The 16,055-nt window shown below is 37.0% G+C and overlaps 1 protein-coding gene across 1 annotated transcript in view; it reads right to left on the bottom strand.

Moving 5' to 3' along the window:
- ITIH2 (inter-alpha-trypsin inhibitor heavy chain 2) overlaps positions 1-16,055 on the bottom strand; it is a 49,523-nt gene that overhangs the window by 6,403 nt on the left and 27,065 nt on the right. The window contains exons 12-16 of the mRNA XM_003827801.5: positions 15,874-16,055; positions 14,010-14,195; positions 13,529-13,668; positions 10,912-11,081; positions 4,190-4,327 (exon numbers count right to left, since the gene is read on the bottom strand). Of these exons, the coding sequence (XP_003827849.3) occupies positions 4,190-4,327; positions 10,912-11,081; positions 13,529-13,668; positions 14,010-14,195; positions 15,874-16,055 (816 nt within the window). The remainder of the gene's footprint in view (positions 1-4,189; positions 4,328-10,911; positions 11,082-13,528; positions 13,669-14,009; positions 14,196-15,873) is intronic.

Raw genomic sequence — 16,055 nt, 5'->3', positions numbered from 1 at the left:
GTTATTTTACAAATATAGTGGATATTTATTTTGTAGCTAAAAATGTATGCACTAGACTAGATGCTAGAGATAAAAAATGAATAAGAGAGACTTAAGGAATAAGAAATACACACAAATATGCACCCACAAATATAAGAAACATACATACACGTGTGTGTGTGAATATGTGTGTAGACAGAAAAATAGAGTTGGGTGTTTTTTGAGACAGGATCTCCCTCTGTCACCCAGGCTGGAGTGCAATGTTGCAATCATGGCTCACTGCAGCCTTGACCTCCAAGGCTCAAATCATCCTCCCAGCTCAGCCTCCTGAGTAGCTGGGGCAACATCCATGTGCCACCATGTCTAGCTAATGTTTTGTATTTTTTGTAGAGATGGGGGGTCTCACTTTGTTTCCCAGGCTAGTGTCAAACTCCTGAACTCAAGTGATCCACCCATCTCAGCCTCTCAAAGTCCTGGGATTAAAGGTGTGAGCCGCCTCACCCAGCCTGGAGATATATTTTTTAAGGAGCCATATACAATGCAGGAAAACAAAGGAGACACACTATTATTGTTGACATACAGATTAATATGATTCAATTCCAAAAGCAATGAAGAATCAAGCTACTCCCAAGAAAGTACTCCTTTGTTATTGAACCTAATTATTTTAGCTAATCCTTCCTTGCTTCCCCTCCCCTCCCGCTCCCCCATCCCCACTCTCCCTCTCCCGCTCTTTCCCATTTAACCATTCAACAAATACTTGGTGAAGGAAAAAAAAATCTATGTGCAATCACTAAATTTGGCAATGTTTGGTGTTAACTATAAACATAAGTCATGGTCAGTAACTTCAAGAAAGTAATACTTTAGTGCAAGGGGCAGACATAATCACGAATGTAAGATAGAATGAAGTACATGGTGCAATAATGGCTCAAGTAAAATGCTGTGAGAATGAAGATGAAAATGATTAGTGCCCCCCAGGCAAACAGCAAGGCTGAATGGAGGAGGTGGCTTCTGAACTGTCTTTAAGGTCAGAGGACAGCGGGGAAAGACAAAAGGCTAAGGAGGAAGAGATTTTATTCTGAGTGTACAGAATGAGGAAGGAGTGGAGGTAGAAGAGTTTATGATTTCTTTAGAAAATAAATGCGACCAGAGGACAGGTTCTCGAAGAATGCAGAGAAAAAGAGCTAAAAGTAGAGATCACAGAGACCCTGAAACACTCAAGAATGGGCCTTTATTCTGTTGAGCAGCTATTAAAGGTTTCTGAGAATAAATGTGACTTGACCCTCATTTTAGGAAAGTTGTTGGTGGCAGTGTTACTAAAAGTTTGCAGAGGAGTTACAGGAAGCTTGTGCAGTGGCTAAAGCAGTCACTCCGGCCAGAAATGTTCAGTTCACACCTCCAGGTTCATGCTCTGCAGTCCACAAACACATGGTTTGTTGATTGTTCTTGGAGCCAGACACTACAGGACATTGTAAAAACACAGAACAGGCCAGGTGCGGTGGCTCACGCCTGTAATCCCAGCACTTTGGGAGGCTGAGGTGGGTGGATCACGAGGTCAGGCATTTGAGACCAGCCTGGCCAGCATAGTGAAACCCCGCCTCTACTAAAAATACAAAAAATTAGCTGGGTATGGTGGCGGGCACCAGTAATCCCAGCTACTCCGGAGGGTGAGGCAGGAGAATTGCTTGAACCCCGGGAGGCAGAGTTTGCAGTGAGCCGAGATCGAGCCATTGCACTCCAGCCTAGGCAAAAAGAGTGAAACTCTGTCTCAAAACAAAACAAAACAAAAAAAAAACCTTAAACAATCATTATGATATCCTCTTTCTTCCTCTACACAAATATGGTAGTTTGAAATATTCTGTTCGAAGAAAATTGCTTTTATTAAAGACGATTGGTTTTGCCATTTAATTAGCTCAAATCCCGCCAATCAGACCTTCTGATAGGCCACAGTGAATCTGTGCTGCCATATTGAGTTGACATAATTCAAGACAACAGAAACGAAGCATCATGTTTAAATGAGTCAGCACAGCTTGACATTTTGATCAGGCGGAAGGTAGTTCAAGGACCTCCGTGACTAATGTTATAGATTCCTAGCACCTGAGGTTCATGGGCAGAACACTGGTCAGTGATAACAGCTTCTACTAGGAAGGAGAAACTTGTATCCACCCTGCAGGGAGGGTATTATCATCCCCGCTTTAGAGGTGGGCTGCTTGAGCCCTAGGGAGATTTCAGTGTATGGACAAGGTCATGGGGCAGATGTGTCTCCAGGACTGTCTAACTTTGAAGTCCTCATCCTTTTCACTGCATCATACAACAGAGATGAGAAACTTGGAAGAAGCACTACAGTCTTAACTGGGAAGAATATTTAAAAGTAAATTAACTTGATCTCAACAATTTTCTCCAAAAGCTTTATTTTGCAAAGCCACAGTTTAAGCAGCTCACTCCCTGGGCGTCATGGTAGTGTCTGGCTCTCAGAAACTGCTGGTCAGAAAGGCACAGTAAAAGCAACTGCTCCTCCAGCACAATCAACTTCCACACGGATTCCCCGCTCGTGCATGGCTGCAGACGTTTGCCGCTGTTAACTGAGACTTCTGCATGGTTCGTGGGACTCCCTATGGAGCTGGGGTAGGAGACGGGAGTGTTGTACAAAGCGCTACCAGCAGTGGAGGTGAAGGAGCAAGTTACTTGTGGCCCAAAAATAATAATTTTAGAGATAAGCCCTAAGGGTGAGATGAAGTTACTATTTTATCACCCTGTTTTATCTTATCCTATTTTATTTTGAGACAGTCTTGCTCTGTCGCCCAGGCTGGAGTGCAGTGGCATGATCTCAGCTCACTACAACCTCCGCCTCCCAGGTGCAAGCAATTCTCCTGCCTAAGCCTCCCGAGTAGCTGGGATTACAGGCACCTGCCACCACGCCCGGCTAATTTTTGTATTTTCAGTACAGACAGGGTTTCCCCATGTTGGCCAGGCTGGATTCGAACTCCTGACCTCAAGTGATCTGCCCTCCTCGGCCTCCTAAAGTGCTGGGATTACAGGCGTGAGCCACCGTGCCCGGTCTCTACTTTATTTTTTGAAACAGGGTCTCCCTCTGTCACCCAGGCTGGAATGTAGTGGCGCAATGATAGCGCACTGCAACGTCGAACTTCTGGGCTCAGGCAAACCTCCCACCTCAACCTGTTGAGTAGCTGGGACTACAGGTGCACCACTATGCCTGGCTAATTTTTTGAAAAGGGTTTTTTTGTTTTTGTTTTTGTTTTTGTTTTTTTTTTTGCTGGTCTCAAACTCCTGGCCTCAAGCAATCCTCTCCCACCTGAGCCTCCAAAAGTGCTGGGATTACAAGTGTGAGCCATGGGCCTTGCCTGAAATAACATTAAATGTCCATTCAAAGTACTTGCTAAGTTTTCTCTGCTACAACATGGTATTTGGTATGTGCTAGGCATACAACCTGGAGAACCAGCTTTGAGGCTTTCCTGATGGAAGGTCTGTATTCCAGGCAGTCAAGAAAGCCGCACAATTCTAGGACCAACAGGAGCCACCCTTCTAAATTTCAAACACTCAAGTCAGGCTGGGACTTTGCACCTTCCTTCAGGGAGAGGGATGTGCTCTGTCTTTGAATGTTGAAATTTACTTTTTTCTAATCAAAAGGAAAGTAAGGAAAGAAAAGCTGCACACAGGTTTTCTAGATGAACTAGCTAACTGCCAGCAGCTGTGATCTCTGTGGGTGAAGGCTGCAACGCAAGGAGCTGGGAACAGGAGAGGAGACGCTCTCCCTCCCATTTCCCCGGGGCAGCTCCCCGTCTCACATGCTGTGGGAGAAGATGCCAGAGAGGTTGTCAATGGAAAGGCAAAGAAATTGACAACGGAGGGCAAAGAAGTCTGCGACTACACAAGGAAGCCACAGCCACCAAAACTCTCACAAAGAAATACATTTTCCTGGCATGACCACAGCTACTACCCAAACCTCCCACTGAAACTGTTTGCAGAAAGGTTTTTTTAAAGACTGAACAAAACTAGAATTCTGTAAATACATGATTAAAAACAAACAAAATAAGCTGTATTTCTATAGAAAAACAGGTGATCTGCCTGCCTTGGCCTCCCAAAGTGCTGGGATTACAGGCGTGAGCCGCTGCACCCGGCCTCATGCACACAATGCTTCCCAGGATTATGGTCGGCTGAGTTCTGGGACGTGCAAGCAGTGTAGAAGCTTTACCTCTCATCACATGTGGGGGTGGCGTGGACTCTAGCACCTGAGATCCTTGTGCCAGCATGGAGATCACGGGCGTTGGTGAAGGATTGGCCCAAGACGGGGTGGAATCTGGAACCACTTTGCTGCCGTAATACAGGGCCCCTGCGTAGACAAACCTGCATCTGTTAGTTTCTAGATTTACGTTTCCACGGAAATTGCTCACCATGTCAAGAATCTGTTTTATGCACCCCCAGGTATTGTCAGCTTAGGTTTTTCTCCTCTGTTTTTATTCCAGAGTTCTCTCGGGCTCCCTCTGGCATGTTGCTGAGGGAGGAGGCCTGTGATACAGTTCTCTCTGGAGTCTGGAACCTGAGCAAGGGTGGCAGTGGGAGGAACCGCTTTATAGGGCCGGGGAAGGGCCCCGTGACTCCAGTGCAGGCCGGGGAGCGAAGTCTGGGAGAAGGCCCAGGTTACCGTGGCATCTTCCTGGCTCCATCCCTATTCACTCACAAACAAGCTGAGCAGTTGAGTTTCCCAGAGGTTTCCTTATTGGTGAGAGAGATTTCACATGACAACAAAAGGCGCTTTTTGCTTTCTGATAGCCAGGCTACCTCGCTGTGAGAAAGCCATGCCTAGAAACTAATCTAGGGTGTGTTTCTCCCTAGATCTATTTAGCTGTGAGGCTCCAGGCTGTTGTCACGGGGACATTACAAGTCAGAGTTCCTTGAACCCTGACCAGTGCAGTAAACTTGGTGTCACGCTTGAATGAAATTAAAAATGCAGACAATCCTTCCATTGTGTACAAAGCGTTCTTAAGAATATATTTCACAGAAATCCAAATACCACATGTTCTCACTTACCTTGGGTACTACATTGAGAAGTCAATACTGGGTACTACATGGACGTAAAGATGGAAACAATAGACACTGGGGGCTTCTAGAGGGGAGAGGGAGGGAAAGGGGGAGTGTGGGGGAGGGTTGAAAAACTGCTGAGTGCCATGGTTACTACCTGGGTGACGGGATCATTTGTACCCCAAGCCTCAGTAACACGCAATATATCCATGTGACTTGCACATTTAGCCCCTGAAGCTAATGTATATATAAAATAGATATATATTATTCATATATGATATAACATATATTTATATAATATAATATATATTATACTATATATTAGTCATATATAATATTATGTATTACACAATATATATTATTCATACATATATGTATATAATATATATCATACAATATACAATATATGCAATATATAATATATCATATTATAATACATATAATATAAATATATAATATATAAGATATAATATATATTATATCACATATAAAACATATAGCTATATAATATATAACTATACTATATAATATATAACTATGTAATATATAACTATATAATCTATATATAATATATAACTATAGAATTATAAGTATAATATATAAGACATATATAATATATAAATACATAATGTATAATATATAATATATAGTTATATATTACATATTATATATAACTATAATATATATTATATATTATATATTATATATAACTATAATATATATTATATATTATATATAACTATAATATATATTATATATTATATATTATATATAACTATAATATATATTATATATTATATATTAGATGTAACTATAATATATATTATATATTATATATTAGATGTAACTATAATATATATATTTATTATATATAGTTATATCTAATATATAATATATAATTAATAGTATATTAGGATATTAGTATATTAATATAATATATAATATATAGTTATATACAATATATAATATATCATATATTATATATAACATATTATATATTATATATTATAGTTATATATTATATATTATATATTATATAACTATAATAGATATTATATAGTATAGTTATATAAAATATATTATAAATTATAATATATTTTATAGTCATATATATTTGTGAATATATAAAATAATATAAACAAATATATATAATATATAGAATATAATATATAATATATAGAATATAATATATATTATATATTCTATATATATTATAGAATATAATATATATAGAATATAATATATATAGAATATAATATATATTATATAGAATATAATATATATTATATGGAATATAATATATATTATATAGAATATAATATATATTATGTAGAATATAATATATATTATGTAGAATATAATATATATTATGTAGAATATAATATATATTATGTAGAATATAATATATATTATAGAATATAAAATATATATTATAGAATATAAAATATATTATATGTAATATAACATATATTATATGGAATATAACATATATTATATGGAATATAACATATTATATGGAATATAACATATATGGAATATAACATATATTATATGGAATATAACATAATATGGAATATAACATATATTATATGGAATATAACATATATTATATGGAATATAATATATTATATAGAATATAATATATATTATATAGAATATAATATATATTATATAATATATATTCTATGGAATTTAATATATATTATATAATATACATTCTATGGAATATAATATATATTATATAATATACATTCTATGGAATATAATATATATTATATAATATACATTCTATGGAATATAATATATATTATATAATATACATTCTATGGAATATAATATATATTATATAATATACATTCTATGGAATATAATATATATTATATAATATACATTCTATGGAATATAATATATATTATATAATATATATTATATGGAATATAATATATATTATATAGAATATAATATATATTATATGGAATATAATATATATTATATAATATATATTATATGGAATATAATATATATTATATAATATATATTATATGGAATATAATATATATTATATAATATATATTATATAGAATATAATATATTATATAATATATTATATAGAATATAATATATATTATATAATATATTATATTCTATATAATATATATTATATAATATATAGAATATAATATATTATATAATATATTATATAGAATATAATATATAATATATAGAATATAACATATATTCTATATAATATATTATATAATATATTATATAGAATATAACATATATTATATAATATATTATATAGAATGTAATATATTATATAATATATATTATATAGAATAGAATATATATTATATAATATATTATATAGAATAGAATATATATTATATAATATATTATATAGAATAGAATATATATTATATAATATATTATATAGAATAGAATATATATTATAGAATATATTATATAGAATAGAATATATATTATAGAATATATTATATAGAATAGAATATATATTATAGAATATATTATATAGAATAGAATATATATTATAGAATATAATATATATTATATAATTTATATAATATATATTATAGAATATAATATATATTATATAATTTATATAATATATATTATAGAATATAATATATATTATATAATTTATATAATATATATTATAGAATATAATATATATTATATAATATATATTATAGAATATAATATATATTATATAATATATATTATAGAATATAATATATATTATATAATATATATTATAGAATATAATATATAGTATATAATATATTATATAGAATATAATATATTAGATAATATATTATATAGAATATAATATATTAGATAATATATTATATAGAATATAATATATTAGATAATATATTATATAGAATATAATATATTAGATAATATATTATATAGAATATAATATATATTAGATAATATATTATATAGAATATAATATATATTAGATAATATATGGAATATAATATATATTAGATAATATATTATATAGAATATAATATATATTATAATATATATTATATAGAATATAATATATATTATAATATATATTATATTCTATATAATATATATTATATAATATATATTATATAGAATATAATATATATTATATAATATATATTATATAGAATATAATATATATTATATAATATATATTATATAGAATATAATATAGAATATATAGAATATAGTATAGAATATATAGAATATAATATAGAATATATAGAATATAACATATTATATAGAATATAATATAGAATATAATATATTGTATAGAATATAATATAGAATATGGAATATAATATAGAATATAATATATTGTATAGAATATAATATAGAATATGGAATATAATATAGAATATAGAATATAATATATAATATTATATAGAATACATAATATATATTATATAGAATACATAATATATAACATATAGAATACATAGTATATAATATGTAGAATACATAATATATAATTATATATTACAGATAACATAATTATACGTTATCTGTTATATATATATACACGTGTCTATATATATATATGATATATACACGTGTGTGTATATATCATATATGTATATATGTTTCGGCAGGACCAGTCCCCAAGAAAGAGAAAAGAAAGAGACGTATAAACCTGAGGTCTCCTAGCCCTGGGTGTGTGCACCCTCGGGGGTGCCTGGATACTTTCTGCAGGACTCAGAGAGCATGGACTGTTTGACAGGCAATTTCTAGAGTCTCAGTTTAGACACAGACTCGTTCCTAAAGAAAGCCTTTTCTCCTAGTTTACAAGCAGAAGGCCAGTTCTTGTCTACTCCCCTCCCCCAGAGTCCTCCAGGAAGCAAAACATCCATTGGAATACTGGTGTAGGGCAAGAAACCTGATTCCAATGATTGGGAGCAAGTGCTTGTACAAACCACAGGGCTTCCAATTCTTTGCTTTCAACAAAATTGAAGAAGGGCTCACATTGTCAGCTGATAAATTATACAAAATTTTTTGGACGCTAGGTCTGTATGCATGTTTTGGCATATAATATGAAAGAGTTCAGATAAGCGAGTAACTGAATATAACCAGACACTTGCCATTTCTATCCACTTGTGTATACCAACCAATATTTATCAGGACTTCTGCCCGTACAAGTTCTCTTAAAAGTAGAATTGATGCCGAATCCTGTCTCTTTCAATCCATTCGTAAATAATACTTACCCATGAATACATGAAAAACAGTCACATTTTTCCCAGTAAGAGATTATGGATTATTTCCACTCCAGTTTTACTTCTTATTTGTAAACAAATTTATAATCTATTTATATTATTTTGCTCACTTGGCTACTAGTAGTAATATTAATCAGACCAGGTTCAGAAGAGAATTTTGAATACTCAGAATCTTATGGTTATGATTTTTAAATTAAATTCTTAATTAAAATTAAAATGTATAAACTTTTTTTCTTATAGATAAGTGAGGTGATTACTAAAATAAGCATAAAAATATATTACAATAGGATATAGTTCTGCTGGGCAAGTGGAGTGGAAATACAAGTTCAACTAGAAAAAAGAATAATATAAAACTTCCAATAATTTTTTTCGAGACAAGGTCTTATTCTGTCACTCAGGCTGGAGTGCAGTGGTGTGATTGGCTCACTGCAACCTTCGCCTTTCAGGCTCAAGCAATCCTCCCACCTCAGCCTCCTGAGTATTTGGGACTATGGGCATGTGCCACCATGGCTGGCTAATTGTAGTATTTTTTTCTAAAGATGGGGTTTTGCTATGTTGACCAGGCTGGTCTCATATTCATAGGCTCAAGCAATTAACCCACTCCAGCCTCCCAAAGTGCTGGGATTATAGGCATGAGCCACCATGACTGGCCAGGTTCTAGTAATTGTAATATAGGATTTGCTTATGTATTTTTTAAAAATGAATGATAGTGAGTAACCAATTAAGTATTCTGTTTTATTAGATGTATTGAAAACAGTGATATAGTCACGCACGGTGGTTCACGCCTGTAACCCCAGCACTTTGGGAGGCCAAGGCAGGTGGATCGCCTGAGGTCAGGAGTTCGAGACCAGCCTGGCCAACATGGTGAAACCCCGTCTCTACTAAAATACAAAAAATTAGCCGGGCGTGGTGGCACATGCCTGTAATCCCAGCTACTTGGGAGGCTGAAGCAGGAGAATTGCTTGAACCTGGGAGGCTGAGGTTGCAGGGAGCTGAGATTGTGCCATTGTGCTCCAGCCTGGGCAACAGAGCAAGACTCTGTCTCAAAAAAAAAAAAAAAAAAAAAAGAAAAGAAAAGAAAAGAAAAGAAAAAGAAAACAGTGATGTGACAGTTTTATTTTAAAAGGTCAATATTTATAAAATACTATGATTATGTTAGTTGCATATAGAAATTGTATTTGTTGTCCAGGAATTGGAGGTTGCAGTGAGATGTGATGGCACCCAGGCGGGAGTGCAGTGGTCCTCCTGGGCTTGAGAGATCCTCCTGCCTCAGCTTTCCAAACAGGTGAGATTACAGGTACCCACCATCACACCCAGCTAATGAAAAAAATTTTTTCTTTAGAGATGGGGTCTCGCTATGTTGCCCAGGCTAAGATAAAAAATTTCAAATATTGATGTCAAAAATGTTGGAAGGGGTACGCAGGTTTTCAAAAGTTCCTTTGGGAAACTTGTGAGCAAAATGGTCAACGACCACAGCAATAATCCATCCTCCTCCCAGCTGGCAGGAAGAGCTTGGGCACAGGAGGGCCCAGGGCTGGGAGCAAGAGGTGGGCTGGGGTGGGAGAGAGCGGAGGCACTAGGACTTCGCCCACCCCCGGGGCAAGAGAGCTGCCTGGCCACTTGTCCCCACAGGTGCAGCCCTGACCTGAGCAGCAGGAGGGATCCTGCGGTGGGGCATCCGCCAGCATGCGCTCATCCCCAGCCTCGTTCTCGATCACCAGCGAGGTCAGCGGAGTCACAATGTGGTGGTCTAGAGACATCTGCAGGATCGATCTTGTAATTCTTCTCTTGGCGGCAGCTGTAGGAGCCAGGCTTCTGTATTCAAGAAGTAGAGGTGTTATGGAGCATGGCTGCATTGGAGGGGGAGCGCAAGTCAGCTCCCTGACCCTGCACCCCACCACTGCTGGGGTCCAACCTGGGGGTGGGGCGGAGCCGCAAAGTAACCGGGAAACAGAACTCACTGGCTTCGAGAAGCTGAGTATTTTATCTGGCTAAGTCCCAAGGCATTATTTATTTATTTACTTATTTATTATCATTATTATTTTTGAGACAAGGTCTCGCCCTATTGCCCAGGCTGGAGTGCAGTGGCACAATCACGGTTCTCTGCAGCCTCAACCTCCTGGGCTCAAGAGATCCTCCTCCCTCAGCCTCCTGAGTAGCTGAGACTACAGGCACATGCCACCACACCCTACTAATTCTCGTATTTTTTGTAGAGATGGGCTTTTGCCATGTTGCCCAGGCTGGTCTCAAACTTTGGACTCAAGCGATCCACACGCCTTGGCCTCCCAAAGTGCTGGGATTACAGGCATGAGCCATGCATCTGACTCCCAAGGCATTTTTTTAAAACTTTATATTTTAGAGCAGTTTTAGGTTCACAGTAAAATTATGCAGAAGGTATCAAGATTTTCTATGTCTCCACTGCATACACACGGTCCCCCATATACACGGCCTTCCCCACTATCAACATCCATCCCACATCAGAGTGGTGCATTTGTTACAATGGAAGAAGTTGACACATCATTATCACGCAGAGTCCACAGTTAACGTGGCTGACCCTTGGTGTTGTACATTCTATGGGTTTGGTTAAATGCATAATGACAGGTGTCCACCATTGGAGTATCATATAGGGTATTTTCACTGCCATAAAAATGTTCTGTGCTCCACCTACTCACGTATCTCCCACTCCCCAACCTTTAGCAACTGCTGATCTTTTTATAGGAATTGTTTTAAAATCAATATTTAACTTCTGCAACAGTTTGCTACATACCTGTAAATACATCTAGTGTGCTTCTGTCAGAGAGGGAGCTATTTCTCGTTTACTTCACAGTCATAGTTTACAGCCTTGCGTATTTCTTCTAACCTTATTGACATCAGGGATTTTCTCTACGAGTTCAGTCATACAACTGCATTTCATTTTCCCAGCCTCATTTAGACCCTGTTCCACATTCCTGAGAATCCTGTCTTATAGACGGAATGAGGCTTGGGAATGGGAACTTTTATCAAACACCTCTGTGTAATTTTGATGCAGGTGGTCAACCATCCATTGCTCTGAGGATATAGTTTTCATGTTGGAGAGTTGAGATGCAGCTCAGCTGAGAAGTCAGAGGGGCCATGGATGAGCATGGGGGAGCCCTTCCTTAGGGAACATCATAATCACATAATCATTAAATTCTCTTTGGACAAGAAGCCGTTTTCAAGAGTAAATGCAAATAAATGACTGATACATGAAGCAACCAGAGGGGACATAGATGAGCATAGGGGAGCCCTTCCTTAGGGAACACCATAATCGTTAATAATCATCAATTTCTCTTTGGACAAGAAGCCATTTTCAAGAGTAAATGCAGGGCTGGGTGCAGTGGCTCATGCCTGTAATCCCAGCACATTAGGAAGCCGAGGCGGGCGGGTCATGAGGTCAGGAGATCGAGACAGTAAATGCAAATACATGCCTGATACATGAAGCAACATGGATGAATCTCACCAACATCATATTGAGTGAAAGAAGCCAGGAACAGAGGAATACAGATTGCATGATTATGCGAAATTTAGGATCAGGCAAAACTGATGATCACAGACATTGAAAGAGTGGTTCCAATGGAGGAGGGGGGTGGGTGTTGAGGGAGAACAAGGGAACCTACATCTGGATCTGGGTGGTGATTACACGGATGATAGATATAAAAATCCATTGAATGGTGCACTTAAAATTAATGCATTTTGGCTGGGTGCGGTGGCTCACGCCTGTAATCCCAGCACTTTGGGAGGCCCACTCGGGTGGATCACGAGGTCAGGAGACCGAGACCATCCTGGCTAACATGGTGAAACCCCGTCTCTACTAAAATACAAAAAAATTAGCTGGGCGTGGTGGCGGGCACCAGTAATCCCAGCTACTCAGGAGGCTGAGGCAGGAGAATGGTGTGAACCCGGGAGGCGGAGCTTGCAGTGAGCTGAGATGGCGTCACTGCACTCCAGCCTGGGAGACAGAGCGAGACTCTGCCTCAAAAAAAATAAAAATAAATAAATAAAATAAAAATTAAAAAATTAATGCATTTTGCATACTTTACTGTATGTTATACCTCAATAAAGAAGAAAAAGAGTGAACCCAGCTTTCTCTAAAGTGTTCAGAACTAGTGGAAGGTAATAATCCAAGCCTGTGCTAATGTGCTGTCTTTCTGGCTTCCAAACTCTTTTTGTGTATGACTTCATATATTCGTGATGGACATTTCAGTTTTGCAGATCTCGTGGTGTGGGTACTCTTCTCTTCTTACCGTTCAGCTAGCAGTTGGTTGATGGTTAGATAGGCCCACAGTTTCCTGGTGAAATCGGGATCTGCATGCTTGTCTTTCGATAGAAAATCCTGCAAGTCGTCCATCTGGGCCAGGGTCTCCAAGACTAACTGCGTGTTAGCCTAGATGATGGAAGGTTCAGTTGAGAGACACTGGGTAACAGAATTATAGTTCATTGATTCACATTTTTAGTACCTGCTGCGAATGAATGGGAATAAAAAAGAAATGGAAGGCAAAGCCTACGGAGGAAGGAAATGCATTCCTGTGCTTGGGATTGGGCTTGGGTGAAAAGGTCAGGATTTATGGAATAGCTGGGAAGATGGCAGAGATATTCTCATGCCTTCTCCATCACTGATTGCTTCTGTTCTACACCCATGATTCCAGGCAGGCAGAGCTGACATTCAAGATGGACTGTATCTAGGGGGTCAGTTAGTAGATAGAATAAGCAGATAAGTGGAAGTACCGAAGTCGCCGTGATAACGCTCTCTATTTGATCCAATTTAGCAGGGTCAAATTTTCCTGCCACCACAATCTCTGAGCCTCCAAAGTAGTTATGGAAATTGTTTTGAGTGACGTCCGTGACTGATGTATGGGGATAGTTGAACTGAACATTCCGGAGCAATGGAGTGGAGACCTGGTTGTAGAATTTCTACAATTCACAGAGAGAGAGAGAGAGAAATTATGTTCCTACTGCTTTGTAGATCTAAAGCATTTTATTTTATTTATTTATTTATTTTGAGACGATGTCTCACTCTGTTGCCCAGGCTGGAGTGCAGTGGTGGGATCTCGTCTCACTGCAATCTGCGGCTCCTGAGTTCAAGCAATTATCCCACCTCAGCCCCCCAAGTAGCTGGGATTACGGGCACCCGCCACCAAGCCCGGCTAATTTTTGTATTTTTAGTAGAGACGGGTTTTCACCATCTTGGCCAGGCTAGTCTTGAACTTCTGTCTTGTGATCTGCCTGCCTGGGCCTCCCAAAGTGCTGGGATTACAGGGATTAAGCCCAGCTGATCTAAAACATTTTACTCTGAGATTCTTCAAAGGATCAGCAGATACCTCTTAATTTATTCACACAGGACGTTTGGGACAAGGGAAAATGCTCGTAATTATCAGATTAAAAACAGAGAGAAGACAAAGACTTGTTGAGAACATTACCTTTGGTTTAAGAGCCTGGCATTTTTTTCCCTTTCTGTTACGGTCAGCGTGAAAAACTCTTGGACAAACTTATGCTAAAAGTCAGCAGGAGGTCGGGCATGGTGGCTTGACCTGTAATCCCAGCACTTTGGGAGGCCAAGGCAGGCGGATCACCTGAGTTCAGGAGTTTGAGACCAGCCTCGCCAACATGGTAAACCCTGTCTCTTCTAAAAATACAAAAATTAGCCAGGCATGGTGGCACATGCCTGTAATCCTGGCTACTCAGGAGACTGAGGTGCGAGAATCGCCTGAACCCAGGAGGCGGAGGTTGCAGTGAGCCGAGATCGCAGCACTGCACTCCTGAACCACTGCACGACACCATTGCACTGCCATTGAACGTACTTGTCACCCAGCCTGGGTGACAAAGCAAGACTCTGTCTCAAAAAATAATAGTAATAATTAAATTTTTACAAAAGTCAGCTGGGTTAATAGTCCCCAAATCAGAATCTTATCTCTTACTTGTTCCCAAATTTAAATACGATGCCTGGTACTGACAAAGAGCAGGGAAAAACATGTTCTTTCCCTACATCATTTTCTCATCTATTTAATCAAAACAAACAAGTAGTTTGTATCTTTTCAATATATGTATTTTAATTAAAAAAACTATCTGTTGAACAGATGGATCTCACTATGTTGCCCAAGCTGGCCTTAAACCTCTGGGCTCAAGTGATCCTCCCACCTTGGCCTCCAAAGAGCTGGGATTACAGGCATGAGCCACCACACTCAGCCTGTATCTTAATACTTAAGAAAATTTACATTGTGAAAAATTGATACCAAGATGCCAATGCACGTTAAAGAGAAAACAGTTGGCCATGATGATAAGAAGACCAATTGCTGGTGGGGCAGGAGAGCTACAAGGAGCTTTGATGACGCTCAGAAGACCTTTTTGTTCAGGGGGTAGGAAAGCTGTTCCCAACACCCATCTGCTTCATACCTCACTGTTACTGCAGAAATATGAGGGTGGGGGGAAACATGTGAGAAAGGAACTGGGCACTTCCCTGATCCTTGCAACCAAATATGGCTGAGATCATGACCATTTTGAGTTAAGTTCAGTTATGCATCATACCTGCATCAGATATGGGTAGTTAAATGATTTCCAGTGAAGAATAAAAAAGAACAGAAGAAAATGTTACCTTAAGCTGGGAAGACGTGTCCTGGTTTCCATAAATCCTTTGTGCAATTCCATGGTTTTCATTGGACAGTCTCTTCAAAAAATCAAAGTCCACATCAAATCCCATGCCCAAACTGAACAAGGAGATATTGTCTTGGATGTTCTCCTTAACGTTTTTCTGAATTTTTGACAGTTTTAGTTCAC

The sequence above is a fragment of the Pan paniscus genome, chromosome 8 (assembly GCF_029289425.2).
Source record: "Pan paniscus chromosome 8, NHGRI_mPanPan1-v2.0_pri, whole genome shotgun sequence".
In the NCBI taxonomy this organism is placed as follows: Eukaryota; Metazoa; Chordata; class Mammalia; order Primates; family Hominidae; genus Pan; species Pan paniscus.
Note: the sequence above shows the minus strand (reverse complement) of the source record. Positions and strands in the feature narration are given on the sequence as shown.